Raw genomic sequence first — 23,379 nt, forward strand, 5'->3', positions numbered from 1 at the left:
TTCAAAGCAACAAATGTTTCCTGATTTCAAAACAGAAATCCCACGTATTTCCCTTTGGAAGTGGGCAGTCTCTTCCTTTAACCCAGGAGTCATTTTTTTTCTTTTTAGAAATACAATTTACATTTATGAAATCAATCCAAATTAGAAGTGTGGATTATCCCACTAGGCGGCCTTTTGGGCCATTCAAAAATGAAAACCCTCACAAACATCTTACCAAGATTTAATGTACATTTATTCTTAACACGTGGAACATATAGTATAAAGATTTCATACTGAATAAATGATATTCATTAAGCCAAAAAAGGAAAAAAGGGAGGAATTTACATCAAGTTTTTTTTTTAGCTACATCGTCTGAAATACAAATATGCAGAATTCATCACTGAAAAATCTCAATTGTGTTTCTTCATCAGGAACTTCAACTGAACCTAGAACTTTTTCACACCTCGATTAGAAAGAAAAACAAAAAACAAAAAAACCCCAGGAAAAATAAAACTATAAGTTGATTGGCTGCTGAGACAGCAATGACTTTATACACAGAGACCTGTACAGCATCCTCCAGAGAGAGAAAGAGAGAGAGAAATAGAGAAAGAGAAAGAAAGAAAGAAAGAAAGAAAGAGAGAGAGAGAGAGAGAGAGAGAGAGATGTCTGGCAAGAGATTAAATAATTGGTGTCTCGCTTTTGCAGGTCATCAACTCGTTTAACTCGTCATACTATAAAGGGGTGCAGGGAGAAGGGGAACAAAACTGCAAGGAGTCTGAGGGCATGTGCAATGTACAACGTCATATATATATACACACGTGGCAGCCATGAGGCTGCAGCTAAAGGTTAAAACCAGTTCTAAGAGGTGATCTCAGGGTTATTCATACAATCAAGGAGGAAGAGAGAAAGAGGTCAGGGTGTTGTAGGTTCACACATGATACTTTGGGGGAAAAGCCTTTTTTTCTCCTCAACATTAACTAAAAACATTTTTAAAAACTACAGCTTGCTGCTGATCCAGCTTTTTTTCTTCTTCAATGTGAGACATTATTACAGTATGTTTACAGTTTAAGGTGTACAGTACATGAAGTTCTACACTCTACTGCACAGGCCTCCATTGGACAAGGTCTGTTAACAACTGGTAGCTTCTTGGTTCCTGCAAGATTGTGAATGTACAACGATAAACCACACAAGAGTTCAGCAGTCACTTTTTTTGTCCTTCAGAGTTTACCATTAAAAACAGTTATGAAAGTAGCGCCTGTTGATGCGGTAACAGGACAAAGTTGTTTTCCCCAAACTCACTGTAAACAACAGCAACTTTGGTTAAAATAAAAAAAGTCTTTTTTTTTTAATGTAGGCAGAACTTTGTCTCCTTGAACAGGGGTTTAGGACAGATCTGAAGGGCAGAGGTGAGGGAAGGGGGAATATCTTTTTCCCCAAGGTAGAAGCAGGACAGCGCAGGGCAGACAGTGGATTCTGAGGTGGTTTTGCATAAATAAAGGGCAACAATCAGTTTCTAAGTCCTCCACTCACACACACGCACACAGGGGGTATAGGCATCCCACGGCTGTCATGACTGGCCAATTAAAAACAGTACATCACAAATAACTTGTGAAACCAACGAGTTCATCAGAGGTGACACGGAGATGTCCAACAGCCGTGACTCATATAACGTGAACTCAGAGTGGTTCTCGTCCACTTTGGCCAGGGCGAGCAGCGCTCGAGCTGCCCGACGCATCATGTCCACACTGGTCGGCTCAAAGGGAGGGTTCTGCATGTGCATCAAACTGGCTTGGCTCTGTTGAAACTGAGTGGCTGCCAGGCTGTCCTCCAAGAAGCCTAACAAGTTGCCAATGCTGCCCTTCTGCACAGCAATGGCTCTAGCTGCCAAGCTGTCGCCCTGCGCCAAGTTGGCCAGTAGTACCACAGCCATCTCCCGACACACCGGGTTCTTTCGGTCACTAAGGAAACGCACCATGGTGCTGTAGAGTTTCTCCAAGCGACTGAAGGGTGGCGTTGCAAGGATCAAATCCACATTGTTATCCTGGATGCTGAGTTTACTGAGGGTTTCCAAAACCAGTCTTTGAGGGGAGAGGACAGCATTAGGCCCCAGGGTTGGAAAAGGATCTTGGGCTTCTGCTGAAGGACACACTGCCCAATGGAGGAGTCCATCTAGGATAGGCAAACAGATGCTCTCAGGGTATGGTGAAAGGTCCAGCTGGCCAGAGATGTTGGCCAATGTGACCAAAGTGTTTTCACGCAGCATCTCCAAGCAGTCCCACCACCACTCCACTTTGTTGCAGCTCACTCCTTGGTCCTGCTCCTCTTCTTTCTCATATGTCAGTGGCGCCTGTTTGCGTTCTGGATGCTTATGATGCAGGAGAATCAGTTTCCCTAAGATCAGCAGCAGACCAGGGTGTTTAGACATCTCAAAGTCATTGCCTGGCACAAATGATAAACTCCTGATGATGTTAGACACACAGACGCAACGTTTAGACAACGAATCCTGCCAGTCTAGAAGTGTGCAGAGGGGCGTCTCGTCTTTACTGTGAGGTTCGTCCTCCAGGATTTGTATGTTTCTGTGGCTCTGAGCTGGACTAATGCCAAATGGGAATTTACCGCTTTCCTTTGCCACCTCCACATTTCTTACTCCCTCCTCCTCTGCCAATGAGCTGGGTCGTGCTGAAAGCATGTCGTCCATGGTAGCCGTTATCCTTTTCTCCGGAGGACTGTCAGATGGAGGGGATACTCCCTCTCGGGTGACTGGGTTGCTCTCAGCTACAGAATGTTTTCGCAAAACAGAGTTGCAAGGAGCTCGCTTGTGAGTCAACGACAGCTCCATTTTGCTTTCAAAGTGGGTCTGAATGTGTTCAGTGGTGTCTCCCCCACCAATCCGCCAGTGCAGCAGCCCGCTCTCAAATTCCTGTACCCGGCCAAGTTTGTCAGAATAATCTACCACAAATGGGTCATTCTTCTGCACTATCTTGACTGGAAGCTTGTCAAATTTACTGACTAGCTTTTCCTCATTGCTCTCAAGAGGCGCTGTGGCTTTATTTGCAAAGGCAGCCTCCTCCTCCCCTTCCTCTTCCTCCTCACAGTTAGGACTCTGTGGCTCCTCTTTATCCCCCTCTTCAGGAGGAGGACTCGAAGATTTGCTGACCCTCTCAGGATCCAATAGTGTTCTTTGTCCTGGATCTCCCACCTCATATTCCTTCAGGATTCCAAATATTTCTATCAGGCATCGTCGGAAATATTCCACTAGTAGCTCCAACAACCCAGGCAGCTGCAAGGGAACAGAACATGAAATAAGAAACTGCAACATTTTCTTGCCCCTGAAGACAACTTTGGCCCAATTCAGACATAATGCCAAATCATAGTTCTTTCTCCCGTTTGTGTCAAAACCACATATTGTCATTACATCCAAACTGGAAAACTGCTTGAAAACCATGCTCAAACCTTTGTTTACAATTCTGGTCTGCACTTGCCCTAGAAACCAGGGTTTTACCATAGTTTGAATGACAAGTGCAAACCATAGTTTGCCAATTCAGACATAATGGAAAAATATGGCTTGCTGCAAACAAACAAGGGAGGGGAACAATCGCAGGACCCAATGGAAAAAGTAAGTGCACAAGTTCTAGGTTCATTCATGTAGCACCAAACCATAGTATTATGTTACATCTGAGCCTAGTTTCAAACCTGTAAGTTGAAATGCATATGCTAAAATATAATCAAAACTTTCAATGTTAGTCTGTTGCACTACAACCAGAATGTCTTGAACAACCTTTAAAGAGTCAACAAATTTAATATAGCTTTTATGAATAAATGCCCTGTATATCAGGACCTCTGATAAAGTGGACTAAGGCTTTTGTGGACTAATGCCCCAAGTAAATTGTTTGGGTCTTTGTATGTATTAACTCACATATCCTAACCCTAGTAGGTCCTGGGCTGCGGTGTTGTTATTGTTGTTTTGTCTTATCCACTCTTCACCATGTTTGTGAACCACCAAGATTGTTTGTGAACCGCCCTGAGACCTCCAGGTATAGGGTGGTGTATAAATTGAAATAATAATAATAATAATAATAATAATAATAATAATAATAATAATAATAATAATAATGCCCCAGCACTTAAAATTTCACCGATAAGAAAAAATTGTGTGCACTTACATCCAACAGTTAACATTCTGCACAGATACAGATACCAGTTAAGTAATGCAAATTTGTCTAGATTTACATACTTTATATAACTTTGTTACTTCTAGTCATACAGAAGGACAAGAAGCAAAGACAGGAAACCATATGGCCTGATTTCTGGAAGCCCTATCCACCCTCAAAGATATCAAGCCTAATATTTCAGCCCTAAGGACATTAAATGACTCTCAAGATGCTGAATTCCACACTATGCAGAATACACACAGCCCAAACTTTAGTCACATTTCTATGTTAATCTTTTGCTCGTGTCTTTCAATTCCACTTTTAAATTTCAAAGCCCTGTCTCCTGGAGGTGTCAACTCACCTGGCTAAGGTTGAAGGTCATTATGCTGTTGTCATCATACAGCAGAATGTTTATGGTATCCAGCGCCCATGTACTTTCAGCCAATAACCCAGATTTCAGAGACATCATTACTCTCCAAGCTTCAGGTGTTCCTGCAACATAGAAACACATTTGATGCAATTTGAACTCCCAGAATGAAATGAAACCAAACCTGTCCCTGAATCCTGCTTTCTACATTGTACAAGAACCAAAAGCAAGTCACCCAGCCAGGTGGACTAGACTTGAATTCTCAATCCATAAGGAATCACCCTTGCACAAATCTAAGAAAGCTCTTGCATGGCTCCCAATGATTTCCATTAGGTTTGCAAAATTCCCTGTGGATTGCATCCAGCACATGAAGGGATACTAGACATAACCACAGCAACCAAGACCATCTATTTCCAATCTAAGAGTCCTTTCCCTCATAATAATGTAGCACTGAGGAACTCCAGGCCTCCAGGCTTGACAACCCTCATTGGCCCTTCTCTGCCCATGACACACCCCTCATTGGCTCTGCTCTGTGTCCTCCTCTAGTGATCTTACCTGGTTGGAATGTGCCCTTGAATTGTAATAATACCTCTTGCTTGCCTGGATGGAGTGGTGTGTGTCCAACCCCCACCCCCCGGATGTGTGGTCCCTGGAAGATTGCCCACAAGTGAATGCAGCCCCTCAGGCTGTAGGTTCCAAATCCCTGCATGATACACCAAAGGGTGCCTTGTGGTCTGGCACACACCACTCTCCCATCAACTCAAGGGAATGAGAGCTCAATTACCAATATCTTTTGTGGTCAGACGTCGTCTTTGTTTCATCACAGGCTGTGCAGCTTCCACTGATCCAGGTGGGAATGTGATGTCCCGTCGTATCATAGGAGGTTGTACAGCTGCTGGTGTTATATGTGAGGCAGGGACAGGAGGCCCTGCCTTTTGCATCTTCATTCCTGAGTGCAGGAATGGAGATTTACTTGGAGAGGTGCGGTTTTCCACCGGTCTGGGAAGAGGTGCTGGACTAGATACCTGAGGAATGTGATTCTGCATGCTGGGTTGGGTCTGGTAGTTGGGCTGGGGCGGCCTTGTCATTGGGGGCACAGGGGCAGAGGGCCCATAAGGAGGCTGGCGGTTTCCATGAGAAGGCCACGGTCCTTCGTGATTAACCCTCTGATCCGGATGTAGCATTTCATCTGTTCGATTCACTCCGTGATATGCAGGACCCTGGGGTGCAGAACCAGTACTCTGCCGGTTGGGGTAGCTGTAGCTCATCTCGTTACGCCCTTGCCACATGGTGCCTTGCTGTGGGCCCTCTGGAGTGGACTGTATGGGCCCACCCATCATTTGAGGAGCAATATTCTGCTGTGTGCTAGAGCCTGGGGGAGCAGAGACCCTCTCTCTGACAAACTGGAATGGGAACTGGTTCTGTGGCCCAGCAGCAGGTCGGCGATCTGTGGCAGGGTATGTGTTTGGATACTGGTTATAGATTTCCTGCTGTGAAGAAGGCTGAGCAGTTTGCTGCTGGCTTGGTTGTTGGGTTTGTGCCGGAGGCAGCTGCTGTTGAGCCTGTCCCTGGCCTGTGCTGTACGGTACATTGTACAGTTCCCCTTCGTGTCGTTTGGCTGGGGGGCCATAGTTGCCATCCATCGGTCGCTTATAATTCTGGAAAGAAAACAAAAGCTGGCAATTCATAAGTGGCTCTCATTCTAAGAGATTATGGGCAGGAACCTACAGCATTCACAGAACAGCATGAAGTCATCAGTTTCCTCTCATCCTACTCAGAACTGTTCTCTGGTGTACCAGGGTTTGGTACTAGAAGCTTCAAACCTGATTATCTCCTTGTCCAAAATGAACAGCTGTACTCTGTGTACAGAATATGTTGTATAACTGGTTCAGGCTGGAAGAGGTTTTCAATAAAGTACATTGAAAGCTAACCTTATTTTGCCTCCCTCTCTTGCCGTATACAGGACTATATCAAAGCACTTTGGAGATGGCCATGGTTTCCTTTATATACTAGGAGGGGAAAACACAAACACTATCAAGTCTAAGACTGGGGACTGGATGCAATTTAACATGATGCTGGTTTTCATAAGCCTTGCTCACCAGGGCCTACTGTACTTGATCACATCAGTAACTGCAAATTTGACTACAGCCACATGGCTGGCTCCAGACAATAGAAATGATTTGTGGCAAGGGGTCTATGGCAAGATAAGAGTGTGCAGAGTTATGCCAAAAATAAAAAGAGTAAAAGGTGCCCATTGAAAACAGCCGATTAAGCTTCTATAACAGGGCTTTTATTATTAATATTTCAACCTTCAAGTATCCTGCTATGGTAACATTATTAAGGCAAAGCTATAAGAATAATCAAATCCTGGATTTTTTGGTTATAGACCAAGCTTTACAACTGTAAAGACCTTCTCATCCAAGTGAGACATGATTATATTCCAGCTTTGACCTCAAATAAGAAGACAGGAGTCATATATACTGCCAAGACTGAAAGAGAACCCTGTACACAAAATTACACTGTGATTATGTATATTAAGAAATACAGAAACTGAATTCTATACAAAAGGGAGATCTTTCAGGGGTGGACACCTACCCTAAATTTCCTGAACTACGATTTGATTTAGCTCAGCTACATTTTAAGATAATATTTTTGCAGATAAGTTAGAAAGTTAGTTCTCAACTAACAGAAAAGATTCTTTGTTTAGCATGAATATGTTTAAGTTCCCTCTGCAAAATCCACAGCACAATAGAGGCAAAGCCCAATTAAGGCCTGGAGATCTAGAACAAATATGGGAACAGTTCTGGACAACTCAGGTGTGCTTTGGAAGACCACCCCCTTCCCCCTTTCAGCCAGGAAATCCCAGCATTTGTTAAACTAAACCAGTGGCTCTCAAAAATGTTTCTCTGGGCCACACTTTCAGGATAATTTTTTATCATACCACACCAAATTTTTTATTGATAAGAAATACATTGGAAAAGAAGAAACAACTAGCAGTGCTTGATTTAACACAGAACACAACTACTTTATAATACGATCATAGGAAATCAAGAAAGCATAAAACAACACAGCTACATAAGAACATGATATAATTATAAACGAGCCTTTTACATATGTAGCTTAAGTATGTATACAAACTCAATGAGAAGTGTAAGCTTGCTTTTGCAGGGTAATATCAGTTATATTATGTCTAATTTGAGAAAAACAAACTTTCATTTCATTGACAGAATATGCAGAATTGGATAAACTAACAGGGAAAATCAGATATACCAAAGATCAAAAATTTATTAAGGACTGGGAGAAATTTGTGGGTTATCTGGAAAATAACTGTGGTGTAAATACAACGCTAGTGGGGTTCAAAGAGGCGCTGTAAAGATTTAACAAATATTGTTTTGTAGAAATAATGAGGGAAGGGTGGAACAAATGGCAATATGAAAGAATGAAATGTGTACAAAAGGGATAACTACGAATGATTGTTAGCGACGTTGAAGGAAGTCTAAAACGGATATGATTTGTTGTATTATGGATAAAATGTACAATGAGTTGGAAATTAATAAAATTATTTTGCAATGGAAAAAAAGAGAAGTGTAAGCTTGCTTTTGCAGGGTAATATCAGTTATATTATGTCTAATTTGAGAAAAACAAACTTTCATTTCATCAATGCAAAGAAGTGTTTCTCTTTTCCAGGCTTCTTCAACCTTGGCCCTCCAGATGTTTTTGGCCTACAATTCCCATGATCCCTAGCTAGCAGGACCAGTGGTCAGGGATGGTGGGAATTGTAGTCCAAAAACATCTGGAGGGCCAAGGCTGAGGAAGCCTGCATCTTTTTGATCTTTCATATTTGTCAGAGCAGATACTCTGTTCACAACAATATGTTGCAGAGCCAATAATCTTGAATAGAGGCATGGATACGGTTTCTGATTGTAAATCCCCCCCCCAAATATTTTGATACAATACTACACTGAAATATTCAAATGTTAATTTGATTGTCCTTGAATCTTCCCGCCGCACTTGCCATCCTCTCATGCCACTCCTTTTGAGAAACACTGAACTAAACCAGTACTATCCTTCCCTTCTGTGACTGCTCATAGGTCGCAACCACCACAATCTTTTATCAGTTGAATTGCAAAACCTCAGGGAGCTCACCTGCTGTTGTGGCTGATATAGGGTGGTTTGTTGGCTAGGAAAGGGGCTGCTGGAGGATGTACCTTGAGTGGGAAATTGATTGCCATAGGAATCATGTCTGCAGAAAAGATGAAAGTATTAGTTTTCTTCCCAGATGCACAGAACACCATGGAATTCTATTGTGACTGCATTGCTGACACAATAGAGGCATACTGGAACCTACCGCTGCTGTGGCTGCTGAGGATATCGGCTTGGGGAGTACATCCCTGAATCAGGAGTGGAAGGCATGATGTTGGGCTGGGGTGTTCCGGTTCCTAAATTGGTTTCAGGTCCCATTCCAGCTTCAGTCCTGAAGGAAAACACAGCACACCCTCACACTATGAGCAATTCTAGCCCTCATCTACAAAGAAAGAATCTAACACAGGGGTGGGGAGCCTGCAGCCCTCCAGATGTTTTTGGACTCCAAACTCCCATTATCCCCAGTCAGCATGGCCAGGGATGGTGAGAGTTGTAGTCCAACATCTGGAGGGCTACTGTTTCCCCATACTTGACCTAACAGAACAATCACCACTGCAAATAAATATAATGCATGTTACAGAACCAGGGCTCTCTTTGCCTTCTGCAGTTCTGTACAATCTTGTACATTTTGTATAGAATTTTAAATCTCTCATTCCTTGTAGAATTTCTAGTCCTTGTCTGACAAGGTGGGGTGCTGCTCATGCAAGGCTCCATAGTTCAGGAAACAGAGTCCAGCCATCACCTCATCTGTCACATCTTCTAGTCCTGTTCCACTAACACCACAATCCTTCAAAGCCTGTCTTGCCCATATCCAGCCCTCCTGCCACTTACATACTCCTGAAAAACATATTCACCTGTAAACCCAAACCTGAGACACATAAATTCTGTGAAAACTGATATTTCTGGGAGAAAAATGCTGTGTTCATTTAGCAAATATTTGTATAACTGTGATTTGCTTGGTATAGCAGCATAGAGTCTGTATCTGTTTTCATTTTTGAGAACTGCTTTGTTCTGGGGGAAAGGTGGAATGGATGGATAAATCAATCAATCAATAATAGAATCAATGCATCCAGGGTGAATACTCACCTCACTCTCTCATAAGGGCTATAAGGATAATGCTGCCTCTGCCCCATGGCCATATTAGTCATCCCTGGACCTGTAGCACGATTATAAGGATCACCCATACCACTGTTGGGGCCCTGCCCTGAGGACATAAAGGGATCACTTCCTGAAAGTGGAGAAAGGAAACCATCAATCTTCAGCAGGAAGACATGAAGCTATATTGGACATAAAATTAAAGCTATTTTGTTCCAAAGCTCCTTTCATGGGATTAGAGAGTTTAATGGCTCTGTGCTATAGTATGAAAGATAACATCACCTTTTCTCATACTGCCATATGGATCCTTTGTTTCATAGGACATGCGACCCATCATGTCAGAAGTATTCATGCTGGGCTGGTACCCTGGGTTTGGAGTCATGGAGTTCCTCTTCTGGAAAGTAGGATCACTGCCATCGGGAAAGGTGTCCTGAAGGCCTACTGAGTTACTCCTGAGCCAACAAAAGGAGGAACTGTTTTAACATGGAAGTCAATCAATGCCATCTATTAGAAAAGCCACGGCCAGGCACAGCAGCCTTTAGGCATTTGTCAGTAGTAGGAAGTTGACTGTGGAATACCTGATGCCTTGCAAAGGGGGCATTTGACTGTGTGGCGTAGATGCAGGAGTTGGGGGCTTCAAGTCTCCTCCTTCTGCCATGGAGCTACTGGTGGACTGAGGTGTCTGAGGGCCCTGCATGGAGCCTGAACCAGCTGCAAGTAGAGAAGAGAGGCATCAGCTCCATGGTAAATAGAAGCTATTAAGAAAAAACCTTGAAGGATTTTATAGCAATGCAAACTCTCAAAGGTAGTACTTCTTGAACAGGGAAGTGCAACTTCCTGAAATCCTAGGATATATTGGGAGTCAATGGTCATCATTTTTATAACAGAACTTGCTCTTTCCTACACACCATAATGCCTGTGACTATTAACCCAAATTTGCTAGGCTTAACTGAAAAGTGCTGTGAACTAGACCACAAAACAAAGTCTCCTAGGAGAAACAATGTTCTGTACTGCATCTTTAGGCAGGGAGGCAATTCCACATCAGTATGGTCCAGTTTTGCACATGACCAAGAAAGGCATGTTGATGGCAGATTAAACACCTAACTCCTAGTTCAAGCGCCTCAAGTAAAAGGTTCTAAAAGCACAGCACAGGACATCTCCATTGGAGCCTTCCCAGGAAGTCCAAGACAAATTCTTCTATAGAAGGCTAAGGAAAAGGGATCAAGCAGCTACTCTGGACTGTTCGACACAAGACCGCTGGAAACTGTATGAAAATCCAGGTATACAATATCAAAAAGCCAGCTGTGCAGTTTATTGAGTTCTGCTGTTCCAGGCCAACCACAGCCTCTAATGGTGCCATCTCTCAGATTTATACACCCCTAGCAGCTAGCAAAAGCCAAACTCTTAATTAAGGTTTCCATTAGTTACCATTTTCGGCACTGATATCCCTTGCCTCAGCCTTGCAAGTTGATGAGTCATTTCAGCTATTCATTAAAATCCTCTAGAGGTCAGCTACAGGTCATGTTTGTTTACGCCCCACCTTCCTGGCACCCTCTCCCTCTGCTCTGCTGCTCCCTCCCAGTCTGGGGACATCTCCTGAGAAGGAAGGGCAGAGGCAAGCCCAGCAGGGAGCTTCATTCATAACCCCTCCCCTCACACCCTCTCCCCATTCATTAGCCTTTCAGCTCCATTCCGTTCCCCTGGGAATCCAACAAGCAAAGTCGCTGCTGCATTCTAATACACTGACATCAGCAGGAAGAGGTTTCGAGACATTCCCTGTGTCTCTGCCATTTGTTGTTCGTCCCCACCCCCTGCTGTCCCTCCCAACTCACAAATTTACAAACTGCTGGAGGGATGCCAATTCCATACACTGTGAATTCGAGCCTAACTGGCTGCACTTCCCAGGGCACATGTTGCCAGCCATTCATTCATAACCAGGAGCCAAAAAAAGCTGAAAGGGATTGGGGAAGGGAGGGGGAATCGTGGAGGGGAGAGAGAGCGCAAGCTTATGCTGTAGCAGTCCAGGAGGCAGCATCTAACACACAAGACACTACTTGTGCAGCACTGCAAGGAGTTGTTTAGCACCACAAATGCTTTAAGGAGAGTGGCAAAGCAAATCAGGACCTAGCACCACAAACCCACACACAATAAATAGGGGGGGGGGGGTTTGCTGGCTGGAGAACCCTGGCATCTGCCACAAGCGAGCTGTTTGCTGTAACTGCAAGTTTACCCCTTCAGATATACCCCTAAGTGCACAGATCAGCCCCATCCAACCACAGGAACATGGCTTTTTCCAGCCACAAGCATTAGCTTTTCAACAGAATCCAACAGAAACCAAAGCAACACAGGACATTTAGTTAAAAGAGGCCTGCAGGTAAATCAGACAAGAGCTAGTTTTTGGAGCTGTACACCTCTTAAAGGGGTAATAAGTTCTAGAGAGCTAGATATGGTAGCCTCTCACAGCAACTACAAGGAATACTGTGGCACTTTGGAGGTTAACAGCATTATTGCAACGCAAGTGTTTGATGGTTTCCTGTCCCACTACAGTTGTTGGTCAACACAGCAAAAATGAGCTGGTTGTGTTATCACCAATTAATGTACTTGTGAGTTTTTAAATTCATACACAACCTCACCCTTCAAACAAACTTTCCTGGAGAGGCTTTACAATAAAAATGCAATAAGAAGATGTATACAACAAATGCAGCAAATGAAACCTACAACAATTGTTTTTGAGGTGGTGGGTTAGAGATTACGGGTTTTATAGTTCTAGAGCAGACCTATTGTAATTAATGGACCTTAGTTTATAATGTGCATTAATTTCAATTGGTCCACCCTGAACAGGACTACGACTGGATATACCGTATTTTTCACCCCATAGGGCGCACCGCCCCATAGGACGCACCTAGGTTTTTTTTTGGGGGGGGGAAATAAAGGGGAAAAAAATATTCCCCCCCCCAGGCGCGGGGCTGGCATGGGGGAATCCCGAGCTTCCCCCAACCCCAGCCCCGAGAACAGCCTGCTATCCGCAAGCCCGGTGGGAAGTCGCACCGGTTTCCCCAGGCTTGCGGAGAGCTGCGCGAAGCCCGGGTGCGCTCTTCAGCGCGCCCCAGGCTTCGGAATGCATGCAGCTCTGCGCAGCCCTCAGGAGACCGGCACGACTTCGCCCCGGGCTCCCTAGGGCTGCGCGAAGTCCGGGGCTGCAGGCAGCTCTGCGCAGTCCTCGGGAGACCGGCGCGAAGTCGCGCCGGTCTCCCGAGGGTTGCGCAGACCCCTCTCGCTCTCCAGGCTTCAGCAAAAGCCTGCATTCACCCCATGGGATGCACACACATTTCCCCTCCATTTTTGGAGGGGGAAAAGTGCGTCCTATAGGGCGAAAAATACGGTAACCCTATGAAACCGTAATGTTGACAGGCAAAATGACACCTGTATCCCTGATGCCTCCATCACATAATTTGCCACAGGGGCATCCCCTCACTCATGTGGTGTGGGATAGATAGTGTGTCACTTGGATACTCCAAGCAACATGTCACCACACCTTCTCACAACAACAAAAATTACTGTCCAGGAGGTTCAGGTTCAAAAGATGCTGTTGCTATGCATCCCCTCCACTAAATTTACTCAGAATAAGCAGCCACAGTATTTGAATATGAAAAGGATTCACACTGCAGAGAGCAGAAGACTGGAAGCATATCCATTTGCTCAAGAGAAGTGGCACAAAGCAGCAGGAAAAGGGTAGGTACAGATCCTATGATGTCTATCTCAAATTTCCACCATGTCCTCTTCCAGCAATGGATTTCAGACTGGGTCACCAGAAGGGAGCAAGAGCACATCACTACTCTCAGTAATATTTTTACTGAATCCCAGCTAGTGCATTCAGCAACCGAACAGTATTGGACTGCTCAAATATACAGAATGATTCCAAATGAGGGACTATTGTTTTGTGGAATAGTACGTCTTCATTGTACAGCACGGGGGTGAGGAATATGATCTGATCAGAGTTCTAGATCCTGAGTTCTGCCACCTCTGGCTGAGCTACTTTGACAGGCATGCCATCACCATGATATTAGGTGATCCATTTTTCCTTTGCAAGGAGGCTTGGACTCAAGCTGCACAGCAAACGCAGATCCCAGTCAATCCAATTGGGGCTTGAAGTCAATGCCAACCAGCTGATTGTGACTTTAAGCCCCACTTTTAGCAGGGACTGGCTCTGCTTGGGAACTCCCATGTCGAAACAATCCCAGTAGAGCTTGTATTTGCCATCCAATTCAAAATACGATGAATACAAGCCCCATTTGCCAAGGAACAAGAAGGAGCTCATTCAAAGGCTCCTGGTTGTTCCTCTGTAGTATTTATCTACCTCACACATGACATTTACGATGCCAGGTTTGGAGCGAGTGGATGTGGCTTGAGGGAAACAGTCTCACAGGTCAAATTAAGACTCTTGTAGGCACCAATTAGATTTGAGGACCAAAGGTCCCAGGATCAACCTGTGACATGTTTAGTCAAAGGGATCATGTAGCAGGTAATGGGAAAGTTCTCATCTGACATCCTGGAACCACTGCCAGCCAGAGATGACAACACTGGATTTGATGGACAAATCACCTGATCTTATGTAACACAACTCCTAATACATTTTTAGTTGGCTGCTGGATGTCACTCCTATTTGATACGTCAGCCCCCAAAACCTCTGACGTGTCAACTGTTCTCCATCATGCTGCTGTGAAGGAAGTTACTTCAGAATGTAGCTACAGGCATACAGTGCTGCCTTGTCACAATTCTTTAATATGCCCCCCATCGATTTCCACAACCATGATAGTAACACAGTGGCCGTGCTTGCAAGTCATGTTAAACCATGTTTTACTGAGCAGGAAGGAGCCACTATAAGCCTTGGGCTCACATTCCCACCTTCTCCCCCCACATATGGCCAGGAGTATAATAGATGATCAAAGTTCTGAGAAATTTTCATGAAACAAGGATTGGTCAGCATAAGTAAAAAATGAAAGCAAAAGAACTTCAATCACAGCAGTGTTGCCTTAAGAAAAAGCAGTGCTTACCTTTATAGTGAAGGGGTGGGGAAGAAAGAAAAACTTTTTTTTTTACAGTGCCCAATTTGTAGTGGATATTAGTCTTTTTAAAAAAAAATTCAAGTATATGGATTAGAGCTCTTCAAACATTAAGACAGCTAGTATGCTGAAGAACATTAATACAGCAGTAGCAGTGTATTTAAGCCAATTGTTAGTCTTGGTTCCCATTTTTCTCGTACTAGTCCCACCCTTCACTGCAACAATCCCAGGCTGCTGGAAAAGTCACAGTTATGTGGTTTGCAGAGATACAGGACTACTAACAGAAAATAGACATTTAGCACACATATTTGGCCCGTTCAGCTGAGCAGCATGTTGTGATTGTACAGGCAGCTGTGTAACGACACAACATTATACGTAAGAAGTGAATGATATGTTGAAACCAGGTCTTCTCAAGTTCAAGATTAGATACCAAAATTTTTGATCCAAACCATGAACCCATGAGAAATCTACAACGTATCAGCACTAAATCTATCATTCCAGCCTTATAAAGCATACTTTTGGGTTCTAAAAAACAAGGTGTCAAATTTGAGATATACAGCAAGACGTTTTCAAGTCTTAAGCGAACTACAGAAAGAAAAGTCAACTGTCTCTACATCAGTGTACAATCCCAGCATGCCATCCTTTATCTGAAAGAGCTACCCTGCCTGGAGCAGGCAAAAGCCACCTCCAGTTCTCAACGATGCTCTAACACCTTTACAAATGCAGAAAGGCTGCCTAGATAAATCACATTTGTAAATATGCCTTTTAAAAATATATAACTGCCACAGTTCCACATTCTGGTAGAATAAGGACCCTGTTGAGCAACTGTGATATATTGATACAGGGTGTGGCCTACTAGACCCTGATCTGGGCATTACAAGACAGGATGAATTCAACACTTCAGAAGTCAAAGTTGACTCACCTGGAGATGGAGGCTGTATTTTGGGTTGTGACTTCTTTGAATCAGTTGCAAAGATGTCTGGGGGAGGATCTTCTCCTCGCTCAATCTTACACTCAAAGGCATAGAGACACTGGATGTACTGCTTCTTCAGAGAGCTAGCTGCACTGCTGGAGGTACCCACATTCAAATTGGTTGCTAACTCACGCCATTTCTTGTTTTTGTTAACCTGCACAAAGCCAGAAGAGCCAACTTTTAAATCCAAGTCACATCTCCTTTCCAAAGCATGCCACAGGCAAAGTGATACACTTCTCAAGTAGTGTTTAGGAAAGTAAGGAAACTCAAATATAAATCACCAGTTTCCTTCCTCATAACAAAGGATTAAAAAAAAGCAATAAGCAATTTATTGTCCATCTTAGCGAAGCAAATATAAAAACACAAGTTCAAGAGGGGAGGGAGCACTAACAGTAGTATTACCCCAAACTGATGTAGTAATGTGAATAAAAAAACTGAAGCAACCTATCAAGAATTTTGCTTATCCGGGCAGGGAATTTATGAATTAGATGTGGCCTTGTGCATTCCTCCAGGGTTAATAAGATATATAAACATGTGTTGTGTGTAAGACGGACCTGAGAAAGGGAATCTTAACAGATACAAGCTTAAGTTAACTCACTTGAGTCAGCCCTCCAATCTCCTTCACAGAGACATAGAGCCGATACAGGTCTAGGGGTTTCCGGCCCACAGCTGGAAGATTGGTCATGCCCATTGCTTTCTCTTCAGTGAAAGCCAAATAGCGATCTACCCACATCTTTCTTTCTGGCTCACCACCCAGCTCATATAGTTTAGTAATCTTTTCATTTGTAGTAGTAGAGGAGCTGGATTTCTAGAGAAAAAAGAGAGGAAGAAGCAGAGTAGAGAATCACACATTAATTTAAAAGCAATCTGAGAAAAGGTAGGTCTTCGGATATCATCACATAACGCAGGGAGAAAAGCAATGACACCATTCTGATGTAGGCGCAACCACCCTACTTCAGTTTAAGTGCATTGTGGAAATCTAGGTTAACATCAGTTGTACAATAATTACAAACTGGTCCTTTACTGCAAAGATGACATTGACATTGCAGTTTAGTAACATCCAGGTTTCATTACTGCAGTGCATTATATGTACAGCTGTCTCTCTGAAAACTTCACAAGTATTTCAGAATATGATAGCCAGGTCATGAACTAGTCATGAATCTAGCCAGTGTGGTGTAGTGGTTAAGAGTGGTAGTCTCATAATCTGGTGAACCTGGTTTGCGTCCCTGCTCCTCCACATATAGCTCCTGGGTGACCTTGGGCCAGTCACACTTCTCTGAAGTCTCTCAGCCTCACTCACCTCACAGAGTGTTTGTTATGGGGGAGAAGGGGAAAGGAGATTATTAGCAGCTTTGAGACTCCTTAGGGTAGTGATAAAGCGGGATATCAAATCCAAACTCTTCGTCTTCTTTTATCTTTTGGAATCAACACATTACATCCATATTCAAATACCTTTGTGGTCTTCAAGTTTGTTTCTGGGCACAATTCAAAGGGCTGGTCTTAATTTATAAAGCCCTACATCATCTGGCACCATGGTACCCTACGGGCTGCCTGCTCTTATATGAACCTGCACAGCAGCTGAGCCATCAATGAACTTTCTTGGATGTACTCATCTCCAGAGGTTATGCAGGTTGCTACTAGACAGTGGAGCATGGCTAAGGGTTATGCCCAAATGATGCAACTCCACCTGAGGAATATATGTCTAGCCTCTTTTTAAATCTTTTAGACATGAAGTGAAATCTGTCCTGCTCGTCCATGCATTTGTTGATTAATGACTCTGAATTCATATTAATTAGCTTTCTGTTTCCATTATTGTTGTTTTATTGTAGTCTCATTGTTTAATTTGAATTAATCTCAATTTTCTGCTTTATTTGGTGGCTACTAAAAGTGCCATGAATTTTCTTTTTATAATGCTAGTTATTGATGTGCTGATACTGTCTTTGCTGCTTTGTTTACCAATACAGGATTTTGGTTAATTTGTTCGTTTGGTTATTTTTGTCAGCCACTTTGCATAGGGAGGGGGCAGGTTGCAGAAAGGCAGTACAAGAAATAAATAAATAAATAAATAAAATTGCATGTATGCTAAATACAAACTAAAACACTGTAAAAACAAGTCTTAGAAACAAATGTAAAAGAAGTGTTAACCCTAGAAACTATGTTCAAGCAGTACAACTTACGAAATAAAGCTGATTACAGAAGTATGGTGCATCTGAAGATGGCTGAGATCCTATGAAAGTTTAATTTCAGTACAAATGTGCCAGAAAAATGAAGCATAATCATCTAAATTCAAGTCTTGCTGGTTACAGTGATTATGCAACAAGTGAATAGCCAATAAATAAAAAGCCAATATAATGGGCTCCAGTAGAATTTCAGACATTATCTTTATGGGTGTTGAAAGAGTAAGATAATATTTATAAACAAAACGTCACAGGAGTTTTGGGAAAGCTGCAGCCTCATTGAATCCTTACAGAGAAGAAGCCTGGACTCACCAGTGACTTTTCCTTTCATAAACCACAGAGAGGGGTATGCCAAATAGTAAAACTTTCTCAGAATTGTAAGGCATGGCCCTATTTAAGTTGTCCCTCACCCAGCTCCCAGAAGAATCAAGATGCTATGAAGAGCACTCTTCAGTAAACAGATATTGTATGTTTCTGAAATGCAGGCTGCTGAATTATAAGTTCCATACAACAAGGAGAAGGGCCAGCACCTATGGACTGGTGCAGACAAGTACATTCACTGGTATGTCCAACTTCTCTCACAAACATCAGATCTTCTGGCAGTAAAGGAACTAGTTAACATTTCTGGTCTCTCACTGCAAAAAGGCTTGGTAATGAAGAACACCAATCTGGTGTTAAAAGACCAGTCAAAGCAAGTTCAGCAACACTGTGTGAAAATCCAAAAATATTCTGTCTTCGAGCAAAGAAGCAATAATGGAAACAAGTCAATGAAGAGAAACTAGCAACACAACCATTCAGTAAAGAGACAACCAAGGAACTAAGAGATCTGTAGTAGAAGCAGGAGGTTATAGAGATGGTAGAACTTTGTTAAAAAGCATGAAATGTGGATGCAGGTCAGCCCAGTATTATCTGAATGTAGTTGTACACAGGCCAGAAGGAAAACCTCTTGACAATGACAAACTGGCCTGGGGAAGAAGTGAGGATTTGGACAGAACGAGAAGCTCCACTGTTAAGAGTCAGTAAGAGATGTAGGAAACATCAGGGGTGAAAAACGGAACACCCACATCCAGATGTCTCCTAATTCTGTTAGCCAACTTCTCTTTGCAGGAGCAAACTACACACACTATGTCACAGCAATAGTGTGAGACACAGTGCTTGCACAGCTTTGAGTTTTAAAATAGAAAGAAGGGGGTGTTAGTATAACTTTCAAGCAACTGATCAATGATAGTATGCAGATTTTTCCAAGTCTGGAAGCACATGACCTGTTGCCATGCACTTTGAGATGTAAGGATGAATACACTCCCGCCATGTATCAGGCTAGTGGCCAGCATCCAAGCAGCTGTTTTGCTGGTGGCCCCCAAGTTCTGGAATCTGTTACCAATGAACTGTTAAAATCTCTCTCTTCAGGCAAGCCTTTTATTATTAAGATGCTACTTTAATACCAGCTGTCCATTTTTAAATCTGTCACTGTTACAACACTGTATCGTTATTACTGTCATTTTACCAATAACATCTATTTTTCTGGAAGGGTAACCTGCTTTCACAACTATTGTTGAAAATGAATATACAAATCAGATAAATAGTCGCAAGTCTTGGATCAGCATTAGTTAAAGTGAAAGGCATTTCACCAAACAAAGGCAATGAAAGAAGACTTTATGACAAACTAAAGTTAGACAACTAGTGGTCAAAGTTGCTTCCTTTGTCAGGGTCAGAATCCTCAAGATAACTTTGCTGTCTATGCAAGTTCCCAGCCAAAGAAGTTGGTAATCAGTTTTGATAATGTTCCTTTTGGGCTCCTAAGATGTCTCAAGTCAAACCCATATGGCATTCTAGCCGCTACCTAGACAGATTGTTCTTCTCTTACTTTTCTCTCACTGCAGGAAGATTGTACTGCAGAAGAAAAGGCAACAGCTGCCTCACTCCCAGGGAATTATTTCATTTAAGAGACAGGGAAGGTTCATTTGATCCAACATATGAGAGGATCACTCTCCCAAGTGAATTTTAGACTAGTTGAATAAACATGGGGGTTTAATGGGACTAGGCAATGGCCCAACTGTCTGAGCATTAAGAAAATGTAAGCAAAATTTCTTTGTGAAATGTACACTGAATTTTTGTATTAGTCCCTTTCCTTATGGCTCCAACCTCAAGCACTTGGAACTGCAGTGTTTAAAGCAGAAAGCTGTGGGAGGTACCAGGTAATCAAAGTCTAAGAGCAGTTTGAGTTTAAAGGAACCAGGCTTATTTGCCACAGAGTTGAAAACAGACCCTATCTAGCTAAGTAAAGATCAATGAAGCTAACTTGCTTAGCTATGTCAGTATTTTGCTACGAGGAAGTCTGAAGGGAACAAGGAAGACTCTCTGAAGCAGTAACTATGAGGCTCCTTGTTTAGTACTACAACAGCACTACTGTAGTTGTTAGATCTGGACTGAGAAAAAGAACAAAGCTTTATTAAACTGCTCTACTATTCCTTTACTATTCCTCTACTTTGTTGCAATTAAAAATAACAAAGGTATGGGGGGAATCCTGCAAGGCTTTTTGGCACCAGGATGACAACCTCCTGGCCACTGCCCTATTTGATACAATTGACAAATTGAGTTAAGATCCCATATTCAGAGTTATTAACCTTACAAGTAGGTTGCTACTGTAGAACATTGAAGAAGCTAATTCTCTAAGAACCAAATGTCTGGCAGAAGAAAAATATAAAATCACTGCATTTCCCTTATCATCAAAATTAACATTCGAGGGTTAGAATAATCTTTGAGGGAAATATATCTCTATTCCAGATTGGTGAAAGTTGAGGTGCCAATGTAACATGTAATATGAATGAGACATCCTGCATAGAATGTCCAAGGCCACATCTACTTGGGCTGGCGCAGATGTAAAATCAGAATATGAGCAGGCCACAGATACGATGTGCTTCCTATCCCCTTATCTACTCTGGAGCCAACTCTCTCTTTCTTCCTTAACCACAGTTAAAGTGTTTTGGTGACACAAACAGTAACTACAATTTCCACTTAATAAGGATTTCAAACCCTGTTTGCAACAGCTCTTTTTGAATCCCACCCTCTATGATACATCATCAGAAGAAGAACTATACACTAATTCAGGTTGGCACTGAGGGACATATTGGAAATTTTGCCATTTTTTAAAAAACAAAAATAAATAAAAGTTAGAAATCAGGTCCTAAAGACACAGAAGATGCATGAAGCTCGGGGGTCCGAGCATCCACAAATACTTTTTAAAAAAATTTTCACACAGCATTTTGTCATTTAGATCTGAAATATGATTAGTTGCTTCTGCTATTATAATAAACACTGCTACAAAGCTCTCATGGGGGAAGACTGTTGACTCCCATAACCAGAAATACATTTCTGTGCATCTTTGAAAGCTGATCCCACATAACCTGGCATGTGGTTGGCCATTCCACACACTGGAAATATAGACTAAATGTATAAGATGCTCTACTCTTAATTCCACAGAGAATGTCCACTAGTGCAACAGAATGCAAGCAAAGGATAGAATAAAGTAGCTCTAGAGCTCTTCATGCCTTAGGGCCATGATTTATTGGAGGTAAACCCCAGGCAAGAGGTACAATACACATTACTTAATAAAGGAGAATATTACGCAGGCATGGTCTAAGTGTGTTCCAGGCACAATCCAACAAGCTTCAAAGAACCCCATAAATGCTTGTGTTCTCTGAATTTGCACAAACAAGTGCCTCATTTGGCAATCATATGAAGTTGGTAGTGCAGCTCTCTACAAGGAAATGATGTTGTTCAGCAACAATATGGGTGGTAAAACAAGAAAAGTCTCATACTTTCAACATAACCAAATCACATAAGATAGAGTCAAATGCACACTAATAAAATCCAGGCTCACATTTCTTTAAAAACCAGTGCTGACAAACTACCTCCCAATCTCTGCAGCAGCTACAGAAAACTTTTTTTTTTACCTTCGACTTGGATTCAGTTTTGGGGGTTCCATCTGCCTTATTGTTCATTTTGGGAGCTGGTGTTAGTTTAACATCCCCGAGTCCCATCATCTCAGGACTTGCAGCCATCCCTAGAGAGTCAAACACCAACATGAAAATGTTTTTCAGCTTGCCATTCAAAAACACAAAGAACTTGGGCAGAAAGACTGGGTACAGCATCTTACCTGCAGAATTGTTGGCCATATTCCCACCCATTGGATATGGTGGGCCCTGGGGATTGAGCATGCCAGCCATGCTATTTATTCCTTGGCCATAGGGAGGCCCAGTTCCCATCATTCCTCCTTGGTTAATATGGGGGTAACCAGATGGCCTAAAAACAACACAACTATATTAGAAATAGTCAACTGTGTACATTACCAACGAGCACTTGGCTAATAATGTGATTTTTCCTGATTAAATTCCCTACACAAACAGGTAGACTAAAGAGATTATCTTTCTCCATAGTGGGCATTCCTTAGTGTATCTCTGACTTGCTGTGTGGGTGAAAAAGTGAGACTCAGATCTGGGCTATTGAGGCAAGTTCAGCTCTTCTAAGGTTTTGAGGTTTGAGTTCCTTTAGCATCAAGATACAGGTGGCAACCATTTTGTGTTGGGGTTCCATTCCTGGCCCCCATGTGCATTAGTGGAATGCATTAAAGTGCACCCCACCCCATTCCATCCTCATTTTGCCTTCTTCCAGGTTGAAAAGTACCCACCCATTGGCGACCACATCTCAACTGGACACGCCTAAAATTGGCACAGCCCTCTTCCCCAAGCTTCTCAATACTGTGTAAATTGCTCACTGAGTATACATGTTCCAGATGCAACTGAAGCAGAGGCCTTCCCAATACAAGACGAAAGAAACCCACCCCACTTATTTTATTGTCTCTTCCAGGTAACGTTGGACAGCAGAAAAATGAATTCCATTATAATCCAACAGAAGACACTACCCACCCCATCTGCCTTCCCTAACCGCCACTGGTTGTCAGTTTGTTTCCAGACCCAAATTAAGGTCTGATGTTGGTACCATATTGGCCTGAATATAAGCCACACTTTCCCCCAAAAAATTCTGACCGTGAAAAGTTGAAGTGTGGCTTATATTCGCAACCTTACAAAAATGATCCAGTGTGCAGCTAGAAGCACAGCAAAGTGGTGCCCACTCCGCATGCAGTCCCAAGGCTAGGAAGGGAGAGAGCAGGGAAGGGGAAAGGCCGCCGGCAACGCAGCGTGGCTCCCCCACCCCCGCCCAGAATGCAGCCAGGAGCACGAGGCAAACAGTGCCAGGAGCATGGCAAAGCAGTGCCCGCCCCACGCATAGTCCCCCGTCCTCTCCCCCAAGGCTGGGAAGGGAGAAAGCAAGGAAGGAAGTGGCTTTAGGAGGGTACTGACTTTTTTTCTCCCCCCCCCCCACCCTTGACTTGTGGGTTATATTTGGGCCAATATGGTATTTAACCATGACT

At 43.0% G+C, this 23,379-nt stretch overlaps 1 protein-coding gene across 3 annotated transcripts in view; it reads right to left on the reverse strand.

Annotated features, from left to right (window-relative positions):
• Positions 1–210: 210 nt before the first annotated feature.
• The window catches only part of ARID1A (AT-rich interaction domain 1A), a 129,198-nt gene continuing 106,029 nt past the window's right edge, over positions 211–23,379 (reverse strand). For all 3 annotated transcript variants that reach the window (XM_081202744.1, XM_081202745.1, XM_081202743.1), the window contains 12 exons: positions 22,105–22,250; positions 21,902–22,011; positions 16,370–16,579; positions 15,721–15,925; positions 10,314–10,446; positions 10,018–10,187; positions 9,727–9,868; positions 8,846–8,971; positions 8,644–8,740; positions 5,282–6,155; positions 4,492–4,622; positions 211–3,259 (listed from right to left, as the gene is read on the reverse strand). In XM_081202744.1, the coding sequence (XP_081058870.1) occupies positions 1,547–3,259; positions 4,492–4,622; positions 5,282–6,155; positions 8,644–8,740; positions 8,846–8,971; positions 9,727–9,868; positions 10,018–10,187; positions 10,314–10,446; positions 15,721–15,925; positions 16,370–16,579; positions 21,902–22,011; positions 22,105–22,250 (4,057 nt within the window). In that variant the 3' untranslated portion in view covers positions 211–1,546. The remainder of the gene's footprint in view (positions 3,260–4,491; positions 4,623–5,281; positions 6,156–8,643; positions 8,741–8,845; positions 8,972–9,726; positions 9,869–10,017; positions 10,188–10,313; positions 10,447–15,720; positions 15,926–16,369; positions 16,580–21,901; positions 22,012–22,104; positions 22,251–23,379) is intronic.

Source organism: Podarcis bocagei (assembly GCF_964188305.1).
Source record: "Podarcis bocagei genome assembly, chromosome: 7".
In the NCBI taxonomy this organism is placed as follows: domain Eukaryota; kingdom Metazoa; phylum Chordata; class Lepidosauria; order Squamata; family Lacertidae; genus Podarcis; species Podarcis bocagei.